The 12,253-nt window shown below is 42.1% G+C and overlaps 1 protein-coding gene across 1 annotated transcript; it reads right to left on the bottom strand.

Annotated features, from left to right (window-relative positions):
- Positions 1-3,386: 3,386 nt before the first annotated feature.
- On the bottom strand, positions 3,387-6,410 carry LOC130371050 (putative nuclease HARBI1). Its single transcript, XM_056576677.1, has 4 exons — positions 6,071-6,410; positions 5,424-5,954; positions 5,100-5,309; positions 3,387-3,422 (listed from the first exon to the last, which is right to left on the bottom strand). Exons 1-4 carry the CDS (start codon positions 6,359-6,361, stop codon positions 3,387-3,389), a joined length of 1,068 nt encoding a protein of 355 aa, XP_056432652.1. The 5' UTR covers positions 6,362-6,410.
- Positions 6,411-12,253: the final 5,843 nt, after the last annotated feature.

The following is a 12,253-nucleotide window of genomic DNA, read 5'->3' as shown; positions in this document are numbered from 1 at the left end:
CAAAGACATTTTCAGTTCTGTGTAACAACGCATGGCACTTTCACTCAGAACTGTGCAGAAGCTGGTGGGTTGGGATGGCAGAGGAAAGTTGGGCAGGTCATCTGGTTGGCTGACAGGAGTTACTCCAGGATCAACAGAAGACTCTCCAACTTGGCAAACAAGTGGCAGCTTTAAAAAAGGGACAAAGATAAAGGATTATCAATAACATGCAAACATTTTTTCATTACAGAGAGTACTGAGCAACCCCCACTTCCTGGATGCCAGCTAGAAAGGGAGCCTGAGGAGGAGCAGAGCACTGAAAAGGAGAAGAAATTAGAAGAAGAAAACAACAACATGAAATTGAAATTGTCTTTAAAGGAAACTGAAATAGAAAGGCTGAAAGCACAAATTAGCACACTAAAAAAAAAAACTCTAACACCTGAACTACTTGAAAGCAGTGAAATCCCTAAAATGTTGGAATACAGTACTGGGTTTACATATGATCGATTCAACCAACTGTGCACAATATTTGGCATCCCAAATGATCCACACACCACTCAAATAAATGTGCCCTTAAACTACAAGCGCAATGATTGGCAAGTTGCTGAGATGCCCCTCCGTAGCCAGTTGCTGTATGTTTTAATGAAACTCTGCAACAACGAAGACCTAAAGAACCTTGCCTTTAGATTTAATGTAACCACACAAACAGCAAGTACTATTTTCAATTCCTGGATTCATTATATGTTTGAAGTATTAGGTGAATTACCAATTTGGCCTCACAGAGATGTCATTGCACAAAACATGCCAGAAACCTACAAAGCAGACTACCCATCCACATTTGAAATATTAGATTGTACAGAGCTGAAAATCGAAAGGCCAACGTCACTGGTGTTGCAAAGCCAGAGCTTTTCAAACTACAAAAGCACAAACACCCTAAAATCGCTAGTTGCCTGTGACCCCCGTGGTGCTGTGATTTTTTCATCTGCCCTCTTCACAGGATCCATGTCCGATAAGGAGATAGTCAGGCAATGTGGTATCATCCCGTTACTAGAGCAACTTATAGAGAGTGGCTATTTGCAAAGAGGGGATGGCATAATGGCTGATAAGGGCTTCTTGATCGAGGAAGAGATGCGAGCAGTCGGACTGCAGTTAAACCTGCCACCGTTTTCGAGATTTAAGAGGCAAATGCCCGCTGGAGATGTGCTGGTGACAAAGCGCATTGCAAAGCACAGGGTGCACGTAGAGAGGGCCATCGGTAAAATAAAAAAGTTCAAGATGGTGTCAGACAAAATTCCTAATACAAGGTTAGGGATTATAAATCACATCTGGTATGTGGTGAGCATGCTTTCAAACTTCCAGCCACACATACTTAAGTAAGGGACAGTCTGGGACAGTCGTAGCATCACATGGCAACAAATACAAAGTATTACTACATGACATTATTACTGCTTTAACCTGTTATTTTTACTCACCACTGTGGGGCATTTTGTCAGCCTGAGCTGTGGAAGGTGCTATAGAAATCCTTGTTTCATGTTTTTATGTGTAGGTGTATATAATATGTCAGCCCAATTTTCCTTTTTTTTACATTGTAAGCACAATTTAGAATTTGTAAATGTCAAATTTTAATGAAACTTTAATAAAATCTCACCTGGTGGCTTAGACCGCACCCCACTGCATACTTCCTGCCTCCAACTTCTACCTCAGGTGCAGTTTCATCAGCAGTGTAGCTTATAGGTGCATCTGACATCTCCCTCAGTAGACCATACACTGCTGTCCCTAACTCTTTCCTTTAACAAATACATTCAGAGGTGAGTATTATTGTCTATCATGTTCCACAGTACACAGGAATATGTTCAGAACAGTGTGACTGATGGTGTTGCTGTAGAGTACATGGAAAGTAAAATACTTACTTATTGTGGATATAGCTGGACATGATGGGTTTCCGCTTGCGGTTGACTTTGGCCTTGGCTACCACCACACTGCTCACAGGTTGTACAGTTATTTTTTTACCCCTGGCTTTGTGCCACTGCTGAGGCTGGCTTGTGGAGGAGATGTCATTATGTCTGGCACGGCACAGGTCCAGGGTGTACATAAGGCCCACAATGTGAGAGCAAAAACCTGGTGAACTGATTTAAGCCAGAAGTAGCATTAGGTGTTTGTTTTGGAAATGCTATTTGCAGTGACTATGAATTGCTTATGTCAACCAGCCTTATGACAATAATGTTACTAGCTAGTTACTGCAATATTAGAGTGCCTTGACATGTAACCTTACATCCATGTTGTAACAACATATTGTAACAAGCTAGACTCTGATGACGTTGCTTCTAGAAAGGATAGTTGAAAGGATGTTGACTAGCTATCTAACTAATTTAAATATTTCAGTCAACATCCTCCTGAAGTATACAAGTGTCCTGAACTTACCCGGCAGTGCAAGAGCATAACTGGTCCAAAAGGCTGTGCTCGTTGCATGTGAGGTAGAGATCATGGGGTTTCTCCGATTTTGCCATTGACCGGTACGCTTTCGCCTCGACAGTCGTAGTGTCCCCTTCTTTGTTTATTTTAATGTTTTTAATGTATCCCTCCACCGCATACTGTAACCCCTTTTGCCTCGATCTGGAGGATATCGCACAAGTATTGCTCCAAAAAGAGTCACTGACACGCACCGCTATATTTTTCCCCGACATGACACAGTGTTGACACTCCGTCGGCGTCAAGAAGCTTGTCGGGCTAGCAACGGTAACTAAGGGGGGCGGGGCTTTTGCGAAAGGTCAATTCCAAGGGTCCTTCATATGCGGCCTACGAATGCAGCCTTCTTTTCCCGGATTTGAAGGATGCATCGGCTGTATCCTTCGCGGCCCAACGTATCCCAAGATCCTTCACGGCCCAACGAATCCCTCCCAAGATTCATTGCGCATTCAATCCAAAAAATAAAACAACAATGGCGGAGAATGTGGATTTGAGTTTATCATTTAAATGTAAGTATTTGGTTTCCAGTCACTCGAGTATTTAACGACACAAATGTTAAAATACTAATTTGTATCGTTAAAAACACAAATAAGTTATCCTTAAAACTTATTTCATTAAAGTAATAGGCAATATAAGTAAGGTAACGTTACAGTTAGTGAAGCTGTAACGGTAACTTAGAACACCCGTTAAGCCCTATAGTTTCAAATTTAAGAGGTCAAAATGGTTATATTTACCGAAATTGGGGCGATTATATAGATAATTTGCTATTCTGTAATGTTAGATAAATGGACCAACGCGAACACAGGTTGTGGACCCTGGTTTTCAGACCGTAACGTTACAGACGTTGGGATTGATTACACAGCTAACTTGGTTATTTTGCTATTTAAGCTGCTTTTGTTTGTTAGTGTGAAGTAAAACTAATTCTAACATTTGGTTTTGCTTTAGGGAGCCAGGAGCATACTGCTCAATTTATCAAACTGAGGGGGGAGAACGACGAACTTTTCACCGGGGTGAAACATTCGGCGAGTGTGGCTTGGGGGTAAGGAAACAATCGTTTATTTATATCGCCAGTTAGTTTATAAAAATTATTATAGGCCATTTGTCTATCTACATTTGACCATCTTGTAAAGGTTAGTTAAATTAGCCCTCATTAAAAAGCAGGACAGATACAACATCCACAGAAATCGTTTACTACGATGTCCTATTTTGGGTTATTAAAGAAAGAAAGACAAAAAAAAGTCACAGCTCGCATCAGTACTAGACGGCACTAGAAAAACACACAAAGAAAAAGGGTGTTTTGACTTCTACTGGTTGTCTTATTATTATGGGCTTCATATAGAATGAGGGCTAATTTAAATGTAACCTTTACAAGATGGTCAAATGTATATATTATGAATGGCCTATTGTTAACATGGGCTATTAACATGATTGATAAATGTGTCTCTTGTTTTCTCTGATTAATAATCTCTCTGTGTTTAGGACAATTCTGGAGAAAATAAGCCTGTAGGGGAAGGTGACTCCCCTGCAGGCAAAGAAAAAATGGGATAATTTAAAAAATATATATAAAGTATGTACAGGTCATTTTAAATATACATTATTTGTTTTAACCATGCAAGTTAATAAACACTTTTGCTGAAATTTGTTTTGATACTGCTGTTGTTGTTAACTGCCATGATTGATTTCCTCTGCCTTAGGATTGCAAGTATCCAGGGTCAGGAGAGGGTGTAGGTGGGAAACCCACTGCTGCCACTTGGCCCTGGTTTGTCCTCATGGATGAGGTATTGGGACAGAGGCATTCCACCAACCCCCCTGTCCTAATTGCCTCCATCCTTGAGAACACACCAGGGCCAAGTACAGCAGTGGTGGAGGTGGAGGAGCAGGATGAGGAGGAAAGACAGCGGCCAAGGTCCAGGAAGAGGGACAGAGAGGACGAAATGTTCCAATTGATTAAAGAGGACATGAGGCTAAATAGGGAGGCAGAGGAGAGAAGAGCCCAGGAGAGCAGGGAGAGGATGGATAGATTTTTTTCAATTTTGGAGCGTTTGGCTGACAAATAATTTCAGTTCTGTTAACACATTGTTTATTATTATTATTTAACTTATTTAACTATTTACTATTTAACTTATTTAACTATTTATTAACTAACTTTTTTATTAACTATTTATTAAAACGCTAATTAACTTTTTTATATTAACTAATTTATTTGTATAAAACATGTATAAAACAATAAAACTATTTACAACAAAACATTCATGTGACTATTTACAACAATTATTATAAAACTACTATATACAATAACATAATGATTCAGCAGAGCAGGGAGCCCCTGGTGGTGCTGCTGGACCCGGATGGGCTGCCACATTAAAGACTCTGGTGTCTCTCCTGTCAGTGGGACATCCAGGGGTGGTCTCCAGAGTGTGCTGGATATGCCTCTCTCCACTGTCCACCGCACCGAATGAGTTTGCAGGGCTGACTCAATCGACGGCTGCCATGTCACTAAAATGTATTTGGAAAAAAAGGGCAAGAATGCATACTAAATACTACGCAACCTTATTTTGACAAAAGAAATCTTGCCACAAATTATTTGAACGGGTAAAACTATTCTACAAAACATTTTAAATAAATAGAAATAGCTTTTCAATTATATTACTTGCCTGTATATATTGGTGGTCAGGAGGGGCCTCCTCCAGGGCAGACACCTCTGCAGACAGCTGGTCCCGCCAGGGAGCACCACTGACTGCCTCCAAACCATCGCCCCCCTCATCCTCCTCTACATTGTCCTCAGGCTCATTCTCCTCCTCTGGGGCCATGATGTCATCGGCCCCAAAGCAGATGTTGTGGAGGATGGCACATGCTGTTATGACCTGAAATGGTAAAGAAAAGAAATGAAAAAATGATATATACCTCCTGAGAAAATAATAAATGTTTTTTTGATTTACTCTTAGTATTCTAAAAAATCCTGTTGAGTGATTGCTTACGTGAGGTACGAAGGTGTGGTGCACCTCCAGCGCTTGCAGGAAGATGGCCCTGAACCTGGTCTTCATCATTCCAAAAGCACGCTCTATAATGGAGCGTGCCCTGGAATGATGCCAGTTGAAGCGCTGGGCTCCCACACCTCGCACTGGCCTCTTGTAGGGAGTGATGAGGGGTAGTGGGTGTTGGAGGCAAGGGTACCCGCCGTCTGCAAGGATGAAGTGCCCTGGAGGAGGGTAGAGTGACCTATACAGTGGGCTGTGGCGGAGGACTCTGGAGTCATGGACTGATCCAGGCCAGCCCACGTACGTATCAAGGAAGCGGCCCTGATGGTCACAAACAGCCTGCAGAATTATGGAGGAAAACAGTTTCCTGTTCCTGTAGCAGTGACCATCAGGGCCGCTCGGTGGCTTGATACGGACATGGCAGCCGTCGATTGCTCCCGCTGCTTTCCCAAAAGCGCGGTGTCTTGCCAGCCCTGCAAACCCATTGGTCACTGCCACCAGGTCTTCAGGGGTCTTCGGGAGGTGGATGACCTTAAGATAGGATAGGATAAGATCAACTTTATCATCCCATACAGGACATTTACTTGTTACAGCAACTCAAGAGTCAAAGATGGAGGAAATTAGTGATAAAATAAATATAAATATACTTTGTGGCGAATGGCCACCACCTCCTCAGTGACCCTGTGGACGATGCGGTGGACAGTAGAACGAGGCATCCCGAACACTCTGGAGACCACCCTGTATGATGTCCTACTAGCCAGCCAGAATAGAAACACCAGGGTCTCAATGGTGGCACCCCATCCATGTCTCCGCTCCTGGCCGAGAAGGTCCAGCAGCACTGCCAGGGCCTCCCTGCCCAATCGGAAATCCGTTTTGGTGTCCTGGCCATTAAAATAACGGTCCAGGACAGGAACCGTTGGATTGATCCTGCAGTACATGGGTCTGGGCTGTTTAGTGAAAGAAACAGAAGTAAAACTGTTGAACAATAGCTGGATATTAAGTGTGGAGAGTTTAGATAGATAATGCTTAAATATATATCTATCTATCGTTATCTATCTATGCAATAGTTATATATATATATATATAACTATATATATAACTATATATATATATATAACTATATATATATATATAACTATATATATATATATATAACTATATATATATATATATATATATAACTATATATATATATATATATATATATATATATAACTATATATATATATATATAAAATATATATATATATATATAAAATATAGTTAATAGTTATATATCAATCTAAGTTACTCAACCTTTATTTAGCTGATTAATGACAGAATTTTTTTTTTATATTAATGTAAGGTTGAGACTATTTTAAATATGTAGTTATAGTGTCAAAGTTCAATGACATTTACATTTACGCTAGCCATATAACACGATAATGTTAACAATACTGCTGGTTAAAAGTAAGGTAACACAGCTTTACCAATCTGTGGTCGTCTCTTGCTCGGAGCCGAAGATATATCCCCCGTCGGCTCCGGCGGTGAGTATTCCCCAACTCCTCCAATAAAAGATAAAAAATAAAATTATAATTTCTGGCTCCATTTTTGTTGGTTTCTTTGTAGGTTTATTGGGTTTCTTTGTTTTGTTTTTTTTCGCGCTGTCCGGTATAACTTCTGTTTACTAACAGGTCAGGTCAGCTGTCCGGAAATGCTCCGAAAGCTAGACCGTCCCATTTCTTCGGCCTTCGGAGTGTCCTTCGCGGTCTACGTAGACCGCATCCTTCGAAGGACGCGGTCTACGAAGGATGCGTCCTATGAATTGGGACACAGCCGTAGTCGCCATTTTTACTTCCGGACAGCCATTTGGAAACCGCGCCACCTTACAACCACGTGACTGAAACCAAGCTATTTGCGGGACGTGTACAAAGTCATGGAAATGCGGGACTGTCCCGCACAATGCGGAACTGTCCCGCACATAGAGAGACATCTGGTCACCCTATGCGAGGGGAATAGTAGTCACACACTCACTCTGACAAAGCACCTGATTATGCGTTGAATTATGCGATCGCATAATCACGTTTTTCTGGAGGGACTGGTTATTACTCTCGATCTGAACTTACTTTATTTGTTAAAGTATTTCGGTATGGTAACGTATGGAAGCCCATTTCCGCCACGTAAAAGAAAAAAAATGCAGGTCACAACTCATTATTTTGAGATAGTATCTCGTTATTTTGAGATAGTATCTCGTTATTTTGACATAGTATCTCGTTATTTTGACATAGTATCTCGTTATTTTTAGATAGTATCTCGTTATTTTTAGATAGTATCTCATTATTTTGAGATACTATCTCATTATTTTGAGATAACTTCTCAACAGGACCAGACCAGTCATTGTAGCCTAATTGTAGCTTATCCATAGTTGCTACATATAGCCTATTATTACAGTAGATTAGCTGGAGATGATGAACTCGATTATTAAAGATTATTTCAGACGGAGGTATACAAATGCTGAAATTTTGGCTTGATTATCTATGGAGCACAACATAAACATTAGTAAAAGAACTCTAGAAAGAGTGCTTCATAGAAATCAGCCGTACACCACCAGCGTTCAATACGTTGGTTCCCCGTGCTTGGACCTAGAGTGACACAGTCTGGGGAAATGCCGTTTTCACTGCCGTGAATAAAACTTTGCATTGCGGCAATGTGTGTGTTCTCCGTCCCGTGATCCAATCTCACTTTCAATGGGCGACCATGCTGCATCACTGAATCAATGAAATACCCCGCTATAAGACGTAGGTCGCTGTTAGTTGAGTGGGTGTTTAGCCAGATCATCTTTGGCGAGAACCCATCAATGCAACCACTGATGCATATCCCATACGGCTTCAATTTGTCATATCCATCTATGTGCCACACATAATTCGGGCCACGACTGACATTATAGACTCTACGTCTCAGACGGTGCCGTGCACGGAGATCCACGCCACCACCATCCATTTGACGCAGCAAGAGACGAACGGTCTCTCTGTCCGTGATGATCCCTGCCATCCAACACTTCTGTTGCATCCACCTGTAGCCATGTTGTTGGCCAGAGGACTGTAATTGGCGATGTATGAAATCGGCTACTTCTCCGATGTCCGCCTTATTGCGTCTTCGCCACAGCAGATTCCTATGAAGCACTCTTTCTAGAGTTATTTTACTAGAGTTTATGTTGTGCTCCATAGATAATCGAGCCAAAATTTCAGCATTTGTATACCTCCGTCTGAAATAATCTTGAATAATCGAGTTCATCATCTCCAGCTAATCTACTGTAATAATAGGCTATATGTAGCACGCACCTATGGATAAGCTACAATTATGCTACAATGACTGGTCTGGTCCTGTTGAGAAGTTATCTCAAAATAATGAGATACTATCTCAAAATAACGAGATACTATCTCAAAATAATGAGTTGTGACCTGCATTTTTTTTCTTTTACGTGGCGGAAACGGGCTTCCATAGTAACGGAAGCAAAAGAGAGGGAATTGTATCTAACACGCGTGGAGAGAAATACTGAAGAGCTACGTCGAGCCCCGGGGCTTAAGGTGCGGCCACACCAGACGCGTATCTCGCGTACTTCGCGTATAAAATCGCCATTTTTTTCCATAGGGAACCATTGGTTTTCACGCGTATAAGCAACATTTTACGCGCGTATGAGGCGCGTATATTTACGCGCTATATGCGCGTATATTGCGTATATCGCGTACATTTGAAGAGTTCAAAAAATTTAACTTTTTACGCTCATACGCATGACGATTAGCCGCGTTGCTCAATCAGCGTTGAGCTTGACCCGACGTCACTGGCAGAGAGTAGTGAGCTTGGACAGAAGCATACGGCCGACATCTTTCTTTATTCTGTGTGGAAATAGTAACATAGTTACGCCATTAAATGCTTTTATGGAAACATTTCTAGCGAGAAATGTGCATTTTACTTTCATAATGTTCGCTCGGTGAATGTGAAGGATGTTTGGTTTGATAGTTATGACGAAGAGGGAACGCTCCGTTCACTTGCATGGACAGAGTCTCTGGTTACTAAGCAACCTCAACGTCTTGGAGGACTATTTCTCTGCTGATCAACACTACAGACACTACACGAACAGAAATGGAGGTGGATCAAAATATCATCGTCGCCGTGTGCGGCCGTCCTGTCATGTACGACACCACGATCGTGTCGTACAGGGACAGGAACAAAACAGAGAGGGCGTGGGTCGACGTGGCAGAGGATATTGGCGTTCCTGGTAAGATCAGTGAATAATGTGTGTGTATTTTGCTTGGCTTCAGCTATCGGTTGTGTTCTACTATGAAAAAAGTTAGCGCCGGTTAGCGGTAGCACCAGTTAGCAGTAATATTAAGTGATTACGCTTGTCAGGTTACACAACTTAATATGTATATATGTTCTTGTCAGTGGACGTATGTCGCAGGAGGTGGAAGTCACTCAGTGACAGGTACATGAGACACAAAAAGAATGAAAAGGAGGGAAAAAAGAGCGGGTCAGCGGCAGGGAGAGTGGACACGTGGAAATTTGCTAGGGTCCTGTCCTTCCTCGACCCCTTTGTCACCCCGAGGGAGACCAGCAGCAATTTACCTCTGGGGGCAGAGGAGGTTGAGGGGGACGGGGCTCCAGAGACTCCACTGTCAGGGGCAGGAGAAGATGAGGAGCTTGAGCAGGCAGCAGCATCGCACAATACAGGTTTGTTGACAAGTGAAGACACGTACAGCTTCTGTATTATGGCCACAGGAACGATTTACAGTGCGGCACGATTCTGTCTATCTTTAATGTGCAATATAGATATATATCATCCAAGCAAAAAAAAAACAAGTCTTCTTTCTCAATGACATAGACCAGCCCAGCAGTGAGTCTGATATGGAGGACGCTGATGCTGCTCCTGCTCCTGCTCCTGCCCCTGTCCCTTCCTGTGTACCTGTCCCTGAGGCTGCCCCTGCCCCAAGACCACAGGGCGGTATGTACAGGACAAAGATGTATAGCATTAATTTCAGGGGTTCAACTATGTTTATGGCTAACCGTTTAAGCTTTAACTGATAAGAAGACGGTTTATGGATTACTACTAGTGCCGTCAAGCAATTTAAAAAATTGATCAAATTAATTACAGGCTCTGTGATTAATTCATCTAAATTAATCGCATACCTATACGACACTTTTATGCCCGTTTATAAACAGCTGTATAGCCTACCGTTCGTTTCTCTCCCTTCTCTCTCTCTCGTAACTTCTTGATCCTCCCCTGATTAATTAATCGAAATTAACGCGTTAATTTGACAGCCCTAATTACTACTATAAGTTAAAGTTACAACACTTCAAACCAAACACGCATGCATGTTCCAACAGGCTTTTCACTTGTGAAGTATTGCACTAACTTACAAATGATGGTGTTTTACATTCCATACAGCGACGAAGAGGAAGCGAGCAGCCAGGGTACCGGAGGGGAATACTGTCCAGACAGCCATCCTCCAGGCCCTGCAGAGGCATAATTCTGTGCCTACCCCTACCCCGCTTTCTGGGAATGAGCACTTTGCCATGGGCCTAGTTCCTTCCCTGGATAGATTGCCACCTGAAGTACTGGAGTACGTTAAATTCCAAATCCGTAAAGTCATATTTGACCATTCTAATTTCACCGTTCAATTGGAACCTATTTAAGCTTATTAGCTAGAGGTGGTGACAATCTCTCCAGGGAAAGAACTAGGCTGATGTCACTGTTAACTGTTCATTTGTTATTGTTCTGTTCTGTTTATATTATATTGTTCTATGTTATTTTTATTATTTATATTTTTATAATTATTTTTTAAATAAAATATTTCTCTCAACTCTTCTCTAAATATATGATTTTAAGTTCTAGCATGCATGGACACAAATATACATTTTTAATAACACTACTTAATTGAACAATTTTAATAACAATTTAATAATAATGAAGGAATCCCTTTTGTTTTGTGTGGGTGGCTCTTAAAAGAGCCGTTTTGGGGTTGTTGTGCACTGCACTATACGATGGTGTCATGCCACGAGAGCGGGGGAAAGTCTTGGGCGGGCTCATCTAGGCGAGTGATGTAGGCGCGTATAGCGCGTATGGCGCGTATGCGACCATTTTTGACACAAAATGGTCAAGCAACATTTTACGCGCGTATCTCGCGTAAAAAGTACGCGAGATACGCGTCTGGTGTGGCCGCACCTTTATGTCCGGGTCTCTGCGGGTCCGCCTATGTCTCTGGAATCTCACTCCCTCGCTGGTTAGGGCCAAGTGGGCGTGGCCTATGTGAAGTTGGCGTGGCCTGTGACGTTTGGCTCCGCCCTCCTCACCAGTCTAAAGATGCTGCCATCTGTGGCTGGAGTAGTAATTGCAGCTTATGTGTTCGATCCTGCTTCCTAGTGGCTATGTGGGGGCAGCTTATGTGCTTAAAATACGTAACAGCGTAAGGGCGTGTTCACACAGGCAGTTTTTTTTTTTCAGGTGCGAGTGGATGTTTTACATTATATTCCTATGATAGTGTTTTTATAAAAAAATCCTGGGTGCTTTTAAAAACACCGCTGCCAGCGGGGGTTTTTCACTGCTCTGGGTGGTTTTCATGTTGGGAAAAGTTCAACTTGCCAAGAAAAACCCCCGACGTCAGGCAGTTTTTTGACAGCTGACCAATGAACGAGAACTTACGTCACTAGGAAAGTCCTCAAAACACGTATTGTTTAAATATGGCTTGCCTCATGTGAGTGTCTTGCTTTATTATTGAAGGCGCAACGATGCGCAAAAGGGTTACAAAATTGACTCTTGTCGAGTCTGAAATGCGCACTGAACCGTGCATTAT

Source organism: Gadus chalcogrammus, chromosome 18, assembly GCF_026213295.1.
Source record: "Gadus chalcogrammus isolate NIFS_2021 chromosome 18, NIFS_Gcha_1.0, whole genome shotgun sequence".
In the NCBI taxonomy this organism is placed as follows: Eukaryota; Metazoa; Chordata; class Actinopteri; order Gadiformes; family Gadidae; genus Gadus; species Gadus chalcogrammus.
Note: the sequence above shows the minus strand (reverse complement) of the source record. Positions and strands in the feature narration are given on the sequence as shown.

Excerpts from the sequence above, each read along its gene's own strand:
- LOC130371050 (XM_056576677.1), bottom strand. The coding sequence starts at position 6,361 with ATGTACTGCAGGATCAATCCAACGGTTCCTGTCCTGGACCGTTATTTT. Across the intron at positions 5,955-6,070 it reads TGGTGGCCATTCGCCACAAA|GTCATCCACCTCCCGAAGAC; the intron begins GTATATTTATAT and ends TCCTATCTTAAG. Across the intron at positions 3,423-5,099 it reads CTGACCACCAATATATACAG|TTTGATAAATTGAGCAGTAT; the intron begins GCAAGTAATATA and ends CTCCCCCCTCAG.